The 17,656-nt window shown below is 46.7% G+C and overlaps 1 protein-coding gene across 1 annotated transcript in view; it reads left to right on the top strand.

The window, feature by feature from the left end:
* The first annotated feature begins 13,017 nt into the window (after window positions 1-13,017).
* The window catches only part of LOC109570972 (sodium/glucose cotransporter 1-like), a 50,697-nt gene continuing 46,058 nt past the window's right edge, over window positions 13,018-17,656 (top strand). The window contains exon 1 of the mRNA XM_070769968.1: window positions 13,018-13,211. Within this exon, the coding sequence (XP_070626069.1) occupies window positions 13,095-13,211 (117 nt within the window). The 5' untranslated portion in view covers window positions 13,018-13,094. The remainder of the gene's footprint in view (window positions 13,212-17,656) is intronic.

The following is a 17,656-nucleotide window of genomic DNA, read 5'->3' as shown; positions in this document are numbered from 1 at the left end:
TGGATGTGAGAGTTGGACTATAAAGAAATCTGAGCACCAAAGAATTGATGCTTTTGAACTGTGGTGTTGGAGAAGACTCTTGAGAGTCCCTTGGACTGCAAGGGGGTCCAACCAGTCCATCCTAAAGGAAATCAGTCCTGAATATTCATGGGAAGGACTGATGCTGAAGCTGAAACTCCAATACTTTGGCCACCTGGTGGGAAGAACTGACTCATTTGGAAAGACCCTGGTACTGGGAAAGATTGAAGGCGGGAGGAGAAGGGGACGACAGAGGATGAGATGATTGGATGGCATCACTGACTCAATGGACATGAGTTCGAATAAACTCTGGGAGTTGGTGATGCACAGGGAGGCCTGGCGTGCTGTAGTCCATGGGGTCCCAAAGAGTCGGATGCGGCTGAGCAACTGAACTGAACTGAACGCGAAACACCTTTCAACGCTAGAGGGCGCGGGAGACCGTGGAATTCCTTCCAGGCTTCGGGGGCGCCTCACAAAACCGGCCTGCAGGGGTGGGGGGCGCAGTGTGAGTGCTGGGCCGGGCGGGCCTTCCCGGTCCCCCTTGTGCGGTGATGGGCAGAGATGGGTCCAGCCTCAAGAGGACTGTCTGATGACCTCTCGATGTTACAGGTACTCTTCACCACAAAAGGGTTCAAAAAATTACAATTCAGAGTGACCAGGTCTTTAGGCTGTAAACTGTGTGACCTGCAAAAATGAAATGGTATAAATAAAGTTTATTTTTTTAAAGGTGGATTAAAGATTATGTCCCGTGCAATGTTTGGGACATCAGATCAGATCAGATCAGATCAGTCGCTCAGTCGTGTCTGACTCTTTGCGACCCCAGGAATCGCAGCATGCCAGGCCTCCCTGTCCATCACCAACTCCCGGAGTTCACTCAGACTCACGCCCATCGAGTCAGTGATGCCATCCAGCCATCTCATCTTCTGTTGTCCCCTTCCCTCCCAGCATCAGAGTCTTTTCCAATGAGTCAATTCTTCGCATGAGGTGGCCAAAGAACTGGAGTTTCAGCTTCAGCATCATTCCTTCCAAAGTAATCCCAGGGCTGATCTTCAGAATGGACTGGTTGGATCTCCTTGCAGTCCAAGGGACTCTCAAGAGTCTTCTCCAACACCCCAATTCAAAAGCATCAATTCTTCAGCGCTCAGCCTTCTTCACAGTCCAACTCTCACATCCATACATGACCACTGGAAAAACCATAGCCTTGACCAGACGAACCTTTGTTGGCAAGGTAACGTCTCTGCTTTTGAATATGCTATCTAGGTTGGTCATAACTTTCTTGCCAAGGAGTAAGCGTCTTTTAAATTCATGGCTGCAGTCACCATCTGTAGTGATTTTGGAGCCGAGAAAAATAAAGTCTGACACTTTTTAAAGTCTGACTCTGTTTCCCCATCTATTTCCCATGAAGTAGTGGGACCGGATGCCATGATCTTCGTTTTCTGAATGTTCAGCTTTAAGCCAACTTCTTCACTCTCCACTTTCACTTTCATCAAGAGGCTTTTGAGTTCCTCTTCACTTTCTGCCATAAGGGTGGGGTCATCTGCATATCTGAGGTTATTGATATTTCTCCCGGAAATCTTGATTCCAGCTTGTGCTTCCTCCAGCCCAGCATTTCTCATGATGTACTCTGCATATAAGTTAAATAAACAGGGTGACAATATACAGCCTTGACGAACTCCTTTTCCTATTTGGAACCAGTCTGTTGTTCCATGTCCAGTTCTAACTGTTGCTTCCTGACCTGCATACACATTTCTCAAGAGGCAGATCAGGTGTTCTGGTATTCCCATCTCTTTCAGAATTTTCCACAGTTTATTGTGATCCACACAGTCAAAGGCTTTGGCATAGTCAATAAAGCAGAAATAGATGTTTTTCTGGAACTCTCTTGCTTTTTCCATGATCCAGCGGATGTTGGCAATTTGATCTCTGTTCCTCTGTCTTTTCTAAAACCAGCTTGAACATCAGGAAGTTCATGGTTCACGTATTGCTGAAGCCTGGCTTGGAGAATTTTGAGCATTATTTTACTAGTGTATGAGATGAGTGCAATTGTGCAGTAGTTTGAGCACTCTTTGGCATTGCCTTTCTTGGGGATTGAAATGAAAACTGACCTTTTCCAGTCCTTTGGCCACTGCTGAGTTTTCCAAATTTGCTGGCATATTGCGTGCAGCACTTTCACAGCATCATCTTTCAGGATTTGGAATAGCTCAACTGGAATTCCATCACCTCCACTAGTTTTGTTAGTAGTGATGCTTTCTAAGGCCCACTTGACTTCACATTCCAGGATGTCTGGCTCCGGGTCAGTGATCACACCATCATGATTATCTGGGTCGTGAAGATCTTTTTTGTACAGTTCTGTGTATTCTTGCCATCTTTTCTTAATATCTTCTGCTTCTGTTAGGTCCATACCATTTCTGTCCTTTATTGAGCCCATCTTTGCATGAAATGTTCCTTTGGTATCTCTGATTTTCTTGAAGAGATCTCTAGTCTTTCCCATTCTGTTGTTTTCCTCTATTTCTTTGCATTGATCGCTGAAGAAGGCTTTCTTATCTCTTCTTGCTATTCTTTGGAACTCTGCATTCAGATGTTTATATCTTTCCTTTTCTCCTTTGCTTTTCGCTTCTCTTCTTTTCACAGCTATTTGTAAGGCCTCCTCAGACAGCCATTTTGCTTTTTTGCATTTCTTTTCCATGCGGATGGTCTTGATCCCTGTCTCCTGTACAATGTCACAAAGCTCATTCCATAGCTCATCAGGCACTCTATCTATCAGATCTAGGCCCTTAAATCTATTTCTCACTTCCACTGTATAATCATAAGGAATTTGATTTAGGTCATACCTGAATGGTCTAGTGGTTTTCCCTACTTTCTTCCATTTAAGTCTGAATTTGGCAATAAGGAGTTCATGATCTGAGCCACAGTCAGCTCCTGGTCTTGTTTTTGCTGACTGTATAGAGCGTCTCCATCTTTGGCTGCAAAGAATATAATCAGTCTGATTTCGGTGTTGACCATCTGGTGATGTCCATGTATAGAGTCTTCTCTTGTGTTGTTGGAAGAATGTGTTATGACCAGTGCATTTTCTTGGCAAAACTCTATTAGTCTTTGCCCTGCTTCATTCTGTATTCCAAGGCCATATTTGCCTGTTACTCCAGGTGTTTCTTGACTTCCTACTTTTGCATTCCAGTCCCCTATAATGTTTGGGACATACTTATGCTAAAAAAATCATTCACTGGGCATCCTGTTTTATCTGCAGCCCTATTCATGAGCTGTGGAAAAGGAAGAACTGAGGAGACTGCGTCTTTTTTCTTTGCCCCTTTGCAGGTGTATCTGCATTTATTAATGCACGTTCTCTTCTTCTCAGTATTATTTTATATAGAGTTGTTGGAGGCTAATCCCATGGATGGAGGAGCCTGGAAGGCTGCAGCCGATGGGGTCGCTGAGGGTCGGACAGGACTGAGCGACTTCACTTTCACTTTTCACTTTCATGCATTGGAGAAGGCAATGGCACCCCACTCCAGTGTTCTTGCCTGGAGAATCCCAGGGACGGGGGAGCCTGGTGGGCTGCCGTCTGTGGGGTCGCACAGAGTCGGACACGACTGAAGTGACTTAGCAGCAGCACACTTCCTCCGTGGAACTGTGAGTGGACTTGAGGAGGAATTAACACAGTTAATTGGCTGTGATTATAATGACCCTTGGAGGCAGGTGTCCTTCATTTTGGACGGAGGGTGCTCTCTCGGGGTCAAGGATGGGGCACCCAAACGGACACGGAGGTTTCTGTGCAGCGAGTGCCATGCCGGGCTCTGCCAGCAGATGGCGATGGAGGAACGCGCGAGGCCACCGCGGCCAGAAAGCGCTTTTCCCGCTTTCCTTCCTTTTATTGAGCACAGGGGCCAGTGGCGGTGTGAGGATGGCCCCGGGTCCGCTCAGCAGCAGCGCTGACCGACCGTCTAGTGCACGTGTGGCCCCGATCTCAGCACCGAGGCCCCCCCTTTGGCAGGATAGGTGGGGGTGAGGGCGGCCCCTGAGATGGTGAAACTGCGGGTCGTGATCAGTCAAATCCATTCTGCCTGCCCGCACTAATCAAGGGTGTTCTAAGACTCGCGTGTCCTCCAATCAGGAAGCCAGAACCATAAAATACCCGCCGGGGTTGCTCTCTAGAAAGCCGGACTCAGCGGCGTCTAGCTGGAGCTGAGCTGTTAGGACTGGGTGGACCGCGGACCCTCCCACTGGGCGTGGTTGCGGGTCCGTGGAAGCTCCGCCCCCAGCTCGCGCTGCAGCGCAGAGGCGGAGCTTGGGTCCACCGCGCGGACCGCGGTCCCCGCACCTTGTCCATCGCTTTCTGCAGGCTCCCCACGCCCCACGCCACCTGCTGCTCGGTCTTCATCCGTGAGCACCCAGCCCGTGCCCACAGGGAGGCAGATTCCAGAGCGTTCTCTGGTCTCCCTGCCTGGTTGCCTTGTGGATGAACCCGCTCTGTGCTGCAAACCTCTGGTGTTTCAGTGTTTGGGCCTGCTGCCCATGGGGGAAAAAAGAAGATAAACCCAGGTTCCTTAACAATTGTAAAACCATTATTACATAGCGCTCCGTACTCCCAACCGCCCCACAGATTGCTGACCACCAAAAGTTTGTCTTTGACTCCCTGCAATAGAGAATCTTCTAGAAGGCCCAGGCCTCCGTTTTCCAGATTCTGGACCTGCAGTGGGGGGAAAGGTTATTAATCCACGTATAAATCCCCGGCTGCCGTTTCTGTCTTCCTGGTGCCGCTGCGTCCTCAGGCCACGTGTCCCCACCCCGGAGCCGCTCCTGCCCGCCGATCGGAGCCGCTCCTGCCCGCCGATCGGAGCCGCTCCTGCCCGCCGATCGGAGCCGCTCCTGCCGCCGATCGCCCCCACACCCCCCGCAGTGGTGGCACCTCCGGGGTCCAGGTCTGGCCTCGTGGCTTTGCCTCTGGAAAGGGGGCAGTCTCAGCCTGTGTGAGTCGCTTTCCTCACCGTCCAGCCTTCCTCTCCCTGGCAGGGCTGCCTAGAGCACAGTAGGCCCCTCAGCACCCTCTGTTACCCTTCCAGGCGTTATCTACCCTCGATGGGTCTCAGATTACTAGTGTGGTTTGTTTTGTGACGCAACCCGGATTGGCACGACACAGCATCGAAAGGCGGCCTAGAAACAGGGGTCCTCTCCAGACTGTGCTGCCACGGATCTAAAAGCCAGAACTGGGACTCCCTTGGTGGTCCAGTGGCTAAGATTCCAGCTTCTGCTACAGGGGGATGTGGATGCGAAATAAAAATTAAATATATGTATATATTTGCCAAAGCCAAGCGGAGGACACCTTCCAGAGGGAAGTGGGAGATGGGAATGGGAGGTGGCATGAGGTTATGAGTGTTCTTCACCCCAAAGGGCTCAGAAAGTTAAACTTCAAGGTAACAAGAGTGTTAGTCTATCAACTAATGTGTGACCAGCAAAAAAAAAAAAAAATTTTAATTAAAGAAGAAGTAGGTTTGACTCACTAGGAATGTCTAACCTCAAGTCTCCCTGTTCCTTCCTTCCCAATAGTCCTCTAAGCATCCAGTTAGGTGTCCACTTCTGGAATCTCAAAAACCCATTTGGGAGGCGGACAGTTCCCATTCTGAAACAGCATGAAGTGAACCACAGACACACTCCCCAGCGAAAGTGTGAAAATTATTTTTAAATTTATTATGGTGTTTAAATATATTTATTTGTATATTTAGAATTACATATTTATCATATATAAATGTTTATAATACTATATAAATACATTTATTAGTTATATACTTACATAACCTATAAATATAGGTTTATAGTTATGTATGTATAATATTATGTATTTGTTTGTGTTTATTATTTATATATTTTAAATCTATACATACGAATTTTAAGAAATAATATGTTATTTCTATATGGAGAAGGAAATGGCAACCCACTCCAGTCCTCTTGCCTGGAAAACCCCATGGACGGAGGAGCCTGGTGGGCTGCCATCTATGGGGTCGCACAGAGTCGGACACGACTGAAGCGACTTAACAGCAGTAGCACCATGTTATTTCTATATAAATATATACCATATATAATACCAAATATATACCATATAGATGTAATATACAAGTATATTTATTAGTTTATTATTTACACATTTTAAATCTATACATATACATTTTAAGAAATAATATATTGTTTCTATATAAATATATACCATCTTTGCTGTTGCTGCTAAGTCACTTCACTCGTGTCCAACTCTGTGTGAACCCATAGACAGCAGCCCACCATGCTCCCCCCGTCCCTGGGATTCTCCAGGCAAGAACACTAGAGTGGGTTGCCATTTCCTTCTCCAAATCGTGAAAAGTGAAAAGTGAAAGTGCAGTCGCTCAGTCGCGTCCGACTCTTAGCAACCCCATGGACTGCAGCCCACCAGGCTCCTCCATCCATGGGATTTTCCAGACAAGAGTACTGGAGTGGAGTGCCATTGCCTTCTCCTATACCATCTTTATATACATGTAAAGTTTCTATATATTTAATGTCTCTGGAAATGAGCCTAAAGGCATACAAAAAATGAAATATTTATTCAAGAAAATCTGCTAAAACTTGGCGAAGGCAGTGACAGTCTGTAACGTTGCAGCCATGACCTATTTCCTTCTTCCCCCCGCCACCTCCACTCCCCCTGGGTGCCGGCAAGGTCACACTCAGGGCACCCTCCCCACCCAGATCCAGACCAAAGTGCCATCTTCCTGAGAGGAGCGGTCATCAGTGGTTTTCATCCCACCCTGCCACCCCTAGCCACCTGCTGCAGAGGCTACATTCCAGGTGAGTGAAGTCTGTGACACAGAGGTTCTGCTGCCAAAAACACCAGGACATCCATCAGCCTAGCCCGACTCACCTGTAAAGTGCGCATTCCACGCTGGAAGAAGCGAGTCAAGCAGATCAAAGGCACCCTGGTGACGGCCACTCCTAAAACAGGATTGTCATCCCGAGAGATGACACCGCTGCCCCTGCCCCATCCTCAGAGTGGTGGCTCAGAGGTTTTTTCCGGGCAGAGAGGAAAGACAAAACAACTGTTCTAAGCCCTTCCATAAACAAGCTGACTTTATTTGCAACAGAGTACGAGGAAGTTCAAAACCACTGAGTTTGAGGTCAAGAGAGATTAAAAGGAGACTGTAGTGTCTTTAGGTGCAAGTTGAATCACAGACTGCTAATCTACCAGAGAAAAAGGGACAACTCAAAAGAGGTCAGAACAGATCTCAAACACTGACCTCAGAAACGATCCTCGCAAACGAACCCAGATTTAACTGGAACAGTCTGGGAAGTAACCCATACCCCAGGGTTTTGTCGAGATGCTAGAGCAATCAGCTGCAATTAATGAGGCTTATTTCCAATTCATATGTCCAACAAGGGACTTGTGTCCAGAGCATTCCCATTAGCTAGAAATGGTAACAATGTGGGCAAATATAGAGACTTCTAAAATTATTTACATCTTGTTAAAGGATAAGAAGCTGTTAAGAGAAGCAGTACCATTTATAAATAAAAATGCAAAGTGCGTGACAATATATGACAAAAATATTGCAAAGCCTAGGAGGGGAGAGATGGCAGTATACTATTATAAAGTTCTTACTCTGTAGCCGACATGGATTAAGTATCACTTGGAGGTGAGCTTGGTTAGGTTGAAGATGTGTATATAATATAAGCCCTAAAGCGTCGATTAATGAAAAACAAAAGGCCACAAACACGGGACAAACAGAAAACCACACGATGCTGTGTTGAAACCACCACCAGCACCCACAGCAAATGCAAGCGGCCTAAACGCGCTGATTAGAGTCTAGATTTCTGATTACATAAAAAGCAAGACCCAGTTTACACTTGCTACAAGACGTCTGCTTTAAATAAAACAGTGCAAATAGATTGAAAATAAAATGATAGAAAAAGATATACCATGCAACTCTAAACAAAAGAAAGCTCCAGGAGGCTATATTAACAGTACTGACTTCAGAGCAAAGAACATTGCCAGGTCCAAGAGGGGTCACTTCATAACAGGAAGGAATCCATCCGTCTAAAGGACACCGCGTTCATGCGTCCTGGCGTGGTAGGCCTGGACGTCCGTGGTGGCGCAGTAGTGAGAATCTGCCCGCAATACAGGAGACCTGGGTTTGATTCCTGGGTGGGGATGATCCCCTGGAGGGGGAATGGCCACCCACTCCAGCATTCTTGCCTGGAGAATCCCATGGACGGAGGAGCCTGGCAGGCTACAGTCCTTGGGGACGCCAAGAATCAGACACAGCTGAGTAACTGACACGTTCACTTTTCACGCTTCATGGTAGACATATTTATTGGCTGTGTGAAAAATAAAGATAATACAGTGAACACTAATATAAAATTTAAAGACTACATAGTGGATTTGATTTTTTTAATGTTTGCTCTGCGGTAAAAAAAAAAATATATATATATAAAGTTAGTTGCCTGGAATCAGAAACAAACATCCAAAACACATCGTGATGATTTTTAGCAGCATTTGAGTTTGTAACTTTGGCCAGATTTAAAATAGCTTGGAATCTTGCACTAACAAGAAAAACAATTTAGATGGAAAGATGACAAAGGGAATTGTTTTGGTTGTGGAAATGTGTTAGGAAATGGAGGAAAATACTATTCAAAAGATGTTTTACAAAAAGTGGGAGATTTTTCAATTAAAGCCTCAAAACAGGTGCCCATGGAATACAAGGTCTTTCCAATAACACCAAAAATGGATTCAAAATTTGAAAATTTGCAAGTATTTCTCTTTGGTTTTAGTTGAGTCATGTGACATGAGACCCTGCCCAGTTAATATTTTGAATACCTTTTGTCTCAAAGGACATCCAGACCTAGGAAGAAATGTGGCCAGTCGATGACCTAAAAGCTTGAACTCTGGGGATTCCCTGGTGGTCCAGTGCTTAGGTCTCCCTGCTTCCACTGCCAGGGGACTTGGGTTTGATCCTTGTTTGGGGAGCTAAGATCCCACAAGCTTCAGAGCAAAAAAAAAAAAAGATTGAATTTGTGGCTTGGATCTTTTAAACCTCTGACGTTGTCAAAGAAGAATTTCAGCTAAATCTGAAGGGAAAATAGTAGCTGTATTGTTTGTTTGTTTTTATCATGACAGACACTGTTCTACTGGCGTTCAGGTTAAAACTCCAGATTTAATGGGATTATAAAATACAAAAGGTAAACTGCTTTATTCAAATTTGTGATATATATTTAAAAATTTTGTGCTTAGTTTTTATAGCAGACTTTATGAAAAGCATCATAGATAGGTACGATTGTTTAAATCACTCTGTGTATATTTGCAACTAACACAAATCACCACTACTGTATAGAACTGTTGAGAGAAATAGAAGGCTATGAATTTGCTGATGTGCTTTTGCCAATGCTCATTGGCCGAATCTTGGAAATTTTACAAAGAATTACTGTAATGTCAATTTCAATTCAAGATCTTCTAGAAATGAAAGGAATGCTTGTTGAATGTTCAATAAGCGAAGGTCCAAAAACAGCAGTCTGTATTTATACATATTTAAACTCACTAATACGCACCATATATGAATGAGCTTGGAGAAGGCACTGGCGACCCACTCCAGTGCTCTTGCCTGGAGAATCCCACAGACGGAGGAGCCTGGTGGGCTGCAGTCCATGGGGTCGCTAAGAGTCAGACATGACTGAGCGACTTCACTTTCACTTTTCACTCTCATGCATTGGAGAGGGAAATGGCAACCCACTGCAGTGTTCTTGCCTGGAGAATCCCAGGGACGGGGGAGCCTGGTGGGCTGCTGTCTATGGGGTTGCAGAGTCGGACACGACTGACGTGACTTAGCAGCAGCAGCAGCGTGAATGAGCTAAATTTGAATAGTTGAAAACAGGAAAAGCTTATTTGTAAGCTAGCTGTGCTGTGCTGCGTCTCTGTCATGTCCGACTCTCTGTGGCCCTTAGGACTGTAGGTCACCAGGCTCCTCTGTCCATGGGATTCTCCAGGTAAGAATACTGGAGTGGGTTGCCATGCTCTCCTCTAGGGGGTCTTTCCAACCCAGGGATGAAACCCTGGGTCTCCTGCATTGCAGGTGGATTCTTTACCATCTGAGCCACCAGGGAAGCCCATAAGCTAGCTACCCAAGTATAAAAATTTATACTTGGGTATATGAATTTTTACTTGAGAAGCTCCATAATACAAATCAGTAATAATTATTTTACACATTCTTCTGACCAGTCAATATGTTAAAGATTTTAACTTTAACTGGCTGTGTTATGTAATTGGTAGCAAAAAATCAAAGAAAAATTTGAAGGAAGAATGCTTTGTGATATTGATCAATTTAGAGACACTTTTCAAATTATATCATGCCTCTGAATTCAATGTTAATGATACTCAGTCAACAAGAGTTAGTGAATTACTTAATTTGGAAAGACATAATTTTGAAACTGATGGGCTTTTGCTCAAAGTCAAATCAATTCATCTAAAAAGATGCACTGTTTTTGCCATTGACAAGGGAAAATGAAATTTTGGGACTATATTCAGCTCCTGGAAAAGTTTCACGTATATTTAGAACAATGTAGTAAGTGAATCTATTTTTTTCAACTGTGAATTTTGTTACATCTAAAGACAGATCAAGTATTTCTGATGAAAAGGTAGCATGCAAATTGAGGTGTGCGGTAAGTGTAAAATAACACCAGATTTCAAAGACTTAATGTGGAAATATATATGTATAAAATAGTCCAACAATTTTTACATTGACTGTGTATTGAAACGTTAATATTTTGACTTCCTGGACATATTGGCTTAACTAAAATAAGTGTATTATTTAGATTATTTTCACCTGCTTACTTTTTAAATGTAGCTACTGGAAAATTTAAATTTTTACAGCAAAGGAAACAATACAGAAAGTGAAAAAGCAACCTAAAGAATGGGAGAAAACACTTGCAAACAATATATCCCATAAGGGGCTAATATCCAAAATGTATAAGGAACTCATACAATCAATAGCAAAAACAGAACAGCAACCCAATCAAAATCTGGGCAAAGCTCCTAAATAGCTCCTAAATTTTTCTAAAGAAGACATAAACATGGCCAACAGGTATATGAAGAGATGCTCAATATCACTGATCACCAAGAAAATACAAGTGAAAGTCACGGTGAGATATCCCCTCTCGCCTGTTAGGATGGCTTCTAGCAAAAAAGTCAAAAGATGACAAGTATCGGCAAGTGTGGGAAAAAGGGGAATACCAGCACACTGCTGATCGGAATGTGAACTGGTACAGCCACTACGAAAACAGCATGAGTTTCCTCAAAAAATGGAAGTATCCTATGACCTAAGAATCACACTTCTGGGTGTATGTCCAAAGAAAATAAAATCACTATCTCAGAGTGATGTCTACACTCCTTTGTTCATTTCAGCATTATTTACAGCAGCCAAGCTATGGAAAGGGCCTAAGGGTTCACGAACAGATGAACGGATGAAGAAATGCAAAATCCTGCCTTCTGCAACGATGGAGAGGCACTTGGAGGACATTATGCTAAGTGAAATAAACCAGACAGAAAGACAAATATTGCATGATCTTACATGTGTGAAATCTTAAACAAAACAAACCAAACCTTCATAGTAACAGAGAAGAGAAGGATGGTTGACTAGGAGCAAAAGGGAGATATGGATCAAAGGATACCAACCTTCAGTTATAAGATGAATACATTATAGAGACCTAAAGTACAGCACAGCGATTACTGTGCTGTTAATAACATATTGTATACCTGAAATTTTCTAAGAGGGATCTCAAGCGTTTTCACTACACACAGGAAAAATGGCAACTGAGGTGATTGATATTAGCTTGATTATAGCAATTATCTCACATTGTATACTTATACCAAACATTGCATTGTACATCTTAAATGTACAACTTTTATTTGCAAATCATACCTCAATCAAGCTGGAAAAAATGAAGATCTGTGGTTCCCATTATATGTTTTGAATAGCACTGATCTAAGCTAGGACACAAGAGTTCTGCTCAAGAAGCTGAGGCCATAGACTTCTGACCAGCTGCAAGCCTCATGCCCTGTAGTCCTAGCCACACACTGACTGGTTTTGGGGGAGAATCAAATGGATTAATGGGCTTCCCAGGTGGCAGCTAGCGGTAAAGAACCCGCCTGCCTATGCAAGAGACTTAAGAGATGCAGTTCCATCCCTGGGTGGGGAAGATCCCCTGGGGTAGGACATGGCAACCCACTCCAGTATTGTTGCCTGGAAAGTCCCATGGACAGAGGACCCCGGCTGGCTAGAGTCCGCGGGGTCGCAAAGAATCGGACAGGACTGAAGCGACTTAGCATGCGTACAAAGGGGTTAATATATATAAAGTGCACAGAAGTAAGTCTATGTGTAGCTCTTATTATTGTTACTGTTATTTGTATTATTGACAAAGATTTCTAGAACTTGAACTCAGCAGAGACGCACACCAAGGAAATTAAGGCTTGGCCCAGCTTGAGAATTCACATATCACCCATAAAAGATCAAACTGCAGAGAGCTGAGGACCCTCTGTGATCAGCTGGTCCACTCAGGGCCATGATTTGGGGGAGGCGAGCAAGGCAGTTTCCTCGAAGCAGAATTTAAGAGGAGGGGGGAACCAAGAAAACTCAGGACTCTGGGTACATAATATTCAAATGCAATATTTTAGTAAATCCAAGTCAATGTCCCAAACCCACAAGGTATAGAAGATCGAAATGGTAAATAAAGACAGGAGGGTATCGCTGGTTTCCACCACCCCAGGCTCCTTGCGGCTCGGTAGCCTTGAGCCAGCCCCACCCCACGACCAGCTCTCGGTCCAGGGCAGAGCGATTCTGGCGACAGGCCGGACGGCGCGGTGCCTGGACTGGCAGCCAATGGGCTGCCCTCGAAGAGCCGCCTCCAGAAGGTAGGCCTCGGGCCGCGCGGGGCCTGCCGGAACGCCCAGGCTGCCCCGCGGCTCCTCCCAGCGTGCCCCGCGGCCCTTCCCAGCGTGCCCCGCGGCCGAGTCGCCAGAGTCCCACTGAGGCCGTTGCAACCTTCAGTCCGCCGGTGGTGCTCACTCGCTGGCACGCAGCACCATGCTATCTCCTTGGCAGGGCTTCGGCTGGACGGCTCAGCTCTTCAGCTCCAGCAGCGCCCTGGACGTCCTGGTGATAGTTTTGTACTTCCTGTTGGTTCTGGGCATCGCGCTGTGGGTGAGTGGGGCCTGGCGTGGGAGAGGGGAGGAGCGAACCCCAGGCCGTTCCCGACCCTCACCTGCCTGTCCCCCGGCCCCCGCCTCGCCTCCCGCTTGTCCCGCTCCTGCGCAGCGCTTTGCCGGGAGCTCTCCAGCATCCCTGTGCAGCTGCTCCACCAAGAAGAAGGGCAAGCAGGTGCAAGCCCATCTCCCCTACCCGCCCGCCCAGATAATCAGGTCAGATGGCCCAGTGCGCACGGCCTGGGACCCACGCTGTGTGTGATACGGAGGTGCTGTAGTGACGGTCGCAGGAGCGACCGCAGGCCCCTACAGGGCCGGGTTGGGTATTGAGGGCTTTGAGTGTGGCACATCCTCAAAACCAGGCTGTGGGTCACAGATGAGGAAAAACAGATTGGCAGAGGCTGAGTGACCACAGGGAATGATGGAGTGCGGCTCTGAACCTAGAGCTGCCCCTTCCTGAGGCATGAGGGGAACCGTCAGAGGCCCTGGCTGCAAAACCTCAAAGGTCACATCCACTTCAGGGCCCTAAGTATCCCATTGAATTTGAATTGAGCACTTACATAGTCTCTAGTGTAAAGTTCTCTTAATGGGTTGGAGACTGGGTCTGTGGTACCGCCATCTGCCTGCTAACGCTTCACCTGTTGCTCAGTCACTAAGTCGTGTCCGACTCTTTGTGATGCCATGAACTACAGCACGCCAAGCTCCTCTCCGTTGGAATTCGCTCCAGTTCGTGTCCATTTAGTCAGTGTTGCTGTCTAACCACCCCGCTCCAGTACCCTGCTCCAGTACTCTTGCCTGGAAAATCCCATGGACGGAGGAGCCTGGTGGGCTGCAGTCCATGGGGTCGCTACAAGTCAGACATGACTGAGCGACTTCACTTTCACTTTTCACTTTCATGCATTGGAGGAGGAAATGGCAACCCACTCCAGAATTCTTGCCTGGAGAATCCCAGGGATGGGGGAGCCTGGTGGGCTGCTGTCTATGGGGTCGCACAGAGTTGGACACGACTGAAGCGACTTAGCAGCAGCAGCAGCAGCTGTCCAACCATCTCATCCTCTGCTGCTCCCTGCTCCTTTTGCCTTCAGCCTCTCCCAGCATCAAAGTCTTTTCCAATGAGTTGGCTCTTCGCTTAACTTGTAAGTACTCACAGAGATGTCCTGAAGATACACCCTCAGAGCCAGACAGCAGAAGGTCAGAGGGCAGGGCAGAAGACTCTGGCTTTGGTCATGGTATGGCCCCTCGGCTAAGCTGTTAACCATCAGAAGCCTCTCCCTGGCCTGCTTTATGAGCAGGAGTACCTGGTGACGATGTCACAGTTTGCTGATTAGGGGGAGACTTCGTTCTGGGCCTCTCCCGCCCAGCTGGAGCTTACCTGCGCATTTGACCTTTAAGCGGAGTGCTTCGTGAGGTTATGAGCAGATCTTAGTGTGCAGAATCTGGCCCTTCCATGCAGGATCTTTGGACAGTCTCTTGAGGGCTCACCATGCTGTGTGAGTGGGCAGATGGAGTAATGGAAATATGGTCTCCATCTTCTTAAGAGAATTTTTTGTATCTCTTCCAAGTGGAAAGAAGTTTGAGATTTATCTAGATCATTCAAATGAATGATTTTTTTTTTTTCAAATTGGCTTCCATTATGAGAAACATTCCAGGTGGTGCAGTGGTAAAGAATCCGCCTGCCAGTGCAGGAGATGCAAGAGGTGAGGGTTTGCTCCCTGGGTCGGGAGGATCCCCTGGAGTAGGAAATGGCAATCCGATCCAGTATTCTTGCCTGGGAAGCTCGCATGGACAGAGGAGCCTGGTGGGCTGCACTCCATGGGGTCAGGAGGAGTCGGACACGGCCGAGCGCACACGCAAGTGGGCAGCATGCTCCTAGGCCGCCCAGGCTGTGCTCTAGTGGTGGGCGCCTGTTGGGGATCCTTCCCCCAGCTGCCCTCAATCAGGAAGCCCCACCCAGCTTTCTTCTCGGCCCAGGAGGGGCCTAGGTCTGGCCAGGCTCAGAGGACCTGTGAACCTTCTGGATGCTTCCAAAGGAAACCCGCTGTTCCGTTTGTTCTTCTAGGAGCCAGAAAGCATGCGCTGCTGTCCAGAATGCTTTCATCTCTTTCCTTCTCTGTGTTGTTATTTTTCCTTTGGTCTTCTTAAAAAATCATATATTGTTTTTAATCACATGTTAATTATAAGAAGTAAAAAGATCCGTTAACTGTCAGAAGCAGTCCCTGTTCTTCCTCATCCTTTCCCAGCTCCTGAGATCCCCAGGGGCCATGTGTTCCTCCTCCCCTTTCTCAGTGCTTACAGAGACACACTCCTGAAAGGGAAGTGGGAACCCACTCCAGTATTGTCTGGAGAACCCCACGGACAGAGGAGCCTGGCGAGCTACAGTCCGTGGGTCCCAAAGAGCTGGACACGACTCAGCGACTAAACAACGGCACAGACGTACAGGCAGAGTCTGTGATTTTGGTTCTGCCGACAACGTGGGCATGTCATGCACGTCACTCCGCAGCTCGCTTCTCCCCTCACCCCGAGACGTGAAGTGCTTCTGGGCCTGAGCAGAGAGCTAGCTCGTGTCTGTGTCAGTTGCACGATAGTCAGAGAAGTGTGTGTGATTCAGCTCTTCCCTGCTCACTGACGCTGAGGCTATTGCCAGGTCGTAGTTTTAACGTGTTGTGCTTTTAATCTGTGTAGCATGGATTCCTGAAATTGGAATTGCTCTGCAGCATATGAGCACACCCTTGCCCCAAGCTCTCGCTGACCTGGTGTGTTACTTCTAATTTAATCTTGGGAAGGAGGTGGGGGCAGGCTGATGAAGGAATAGTGATAAGTCACCGCAACTTTGATTTGCACTTTCTAGACAGCCTCCTGTGAAGCTGACCATCTCCTCGCGAGCTTGTTGTCCACTGATTTTCTTTTTCTGTGAATAGCCAGATTATGTGCCCATTTTTTTTTTTTTTTTTTGTGTGCCCATTTTTGAATTGGGTTGTTCAACCTTGCATTTATCAGCTTGTCTGTCATTTGAGTTGGCTAATTTGTTTTTCCCAAACTGTCATTCTTTAGGCCAGCGGTTCTCAGCCTCAGGACTCCTGACGTGTGGGACCAGATGATTCCTTGTTGTGGGGTCTTCCTTGCGTACTGTAGGATGCTGAGGAGCGCCCCAAGCCCGACCCCTGCACAGCCAGAAGCATCTCCAAACAGTGCCAGCTGTCCCCTGGAGGGTGGGGTGAGAACCCTCGGTCTAGACTGTTACTGGCATCTTTCTGACAGTTCAATAAGTCAAATATCTCTCTTTTCTTTTACATCTAGATTTCATTCCTGGCTTGCTCAGCAAAGTTTTCCCCACTCCAAGGATATACAAATATTATTCTAAATTTCTTCTAATATTTTATGGATTTTTACAAGTATATAAATCTCTTGAACATCTGGAATTTGCTTTTGTATATGATGTGATGGAAGACTCGAGCTTTATTTTCTTCTGGTTATTAAGCAAACCACCCTTTTCTTTACTGATAGGAATTGCCCACATTTGCTCCTTTCTGAAATCATTCATCAGCTTCTGTCCGTGAAGCCCCACAGGGAAAGCTTGTCTCTGTTGCTGGTGTCTTGGGTCCTTTAAGATGCTTACGGGGAACACATTTACATGTTTGTTTGTTTGTCTCTGTTATCAGTCTCAGCCTGAGGTCTTTGAGAAAGTAGTGAATGCACCTTCTGCTCCAGCAGCCCTCCTGCCGTGGTCAGTGGATCATTCTAGAAGGAGAGCAGGGAGGAAGGAAGGGGCCGTGGTTGGTGGATCATTCTAGAAGGAGAGCAGGGAAGAACAAAGAGGCAAGATGTGTGTAACCACTTTCTTCCCAGGACCTCCTCTCTCCCTGTCTGGTGTGATTTTATTCACCTTAGACCATTTTGTAAATTCCTTCTAAAAGTCCTAATGCGCGTGTCCTTACACCCTGCTGATGCTTCCTTAGGAAAGGCCGGCTCTGAGCGTCACAGGCTCCTGACTAGCACTCAGTGGATGGACGACTGAGACTGGCTTCAAGTGCCTGACTTAGAGAGCGTTTCTTTGGTGCTGTGAGGGGACTTGGTTATAATACAGATACTCTGGATGGCTGTCATAAGTTCACTCTAGAGAAACACATTTTTGTCAACCAGCGGTCATCCTTGAGTCCTGCTGTTTTAGGCAATCCAAGAAACCCTGGGATTGTCCCTTGACCATATTGGAGTCTGAGGATCAGAGCTGGGGACCGGGGGAGAGAGCCTCTGGGTGCATGGGGAGGACACCATAATCTTGGCAGTGTGACTGTCCTCCTGGAAGAAGCTGGGCTGTGTTCACCTTCTCCATTCCCAGTCGATTAAGGCATTTGCAGACCACTCATCTCCCAGACTGATGGGAACCACAGCGCTGGTTAACCATTCGGGGCGGGGCGGGGCGGGGCGCGGGAAATAAGGTAATAT

Source organism: Bos indicus, chromosome 17, assembly GCF_029378745.1.
Source record: "Bos indicus isolate NIAB-ARS_2022 breed Sahiwal x Tharparkar chromosome 17, NIAB-ARS_B.indTharparkar_mat_pri_1.0, whole genome shotgun sequence".
Lineage (NCBI taxonomy): Eukaryota > Metazoa > Chordata > Mammalia > Artiodactyla > Bovidae > Bos > Bos indicus.
The sequence above is the reverse complement of the archived record's forward strand: the minus strand, read 5'-3'. Positions and strand labels throughout refer to the sequence as shown.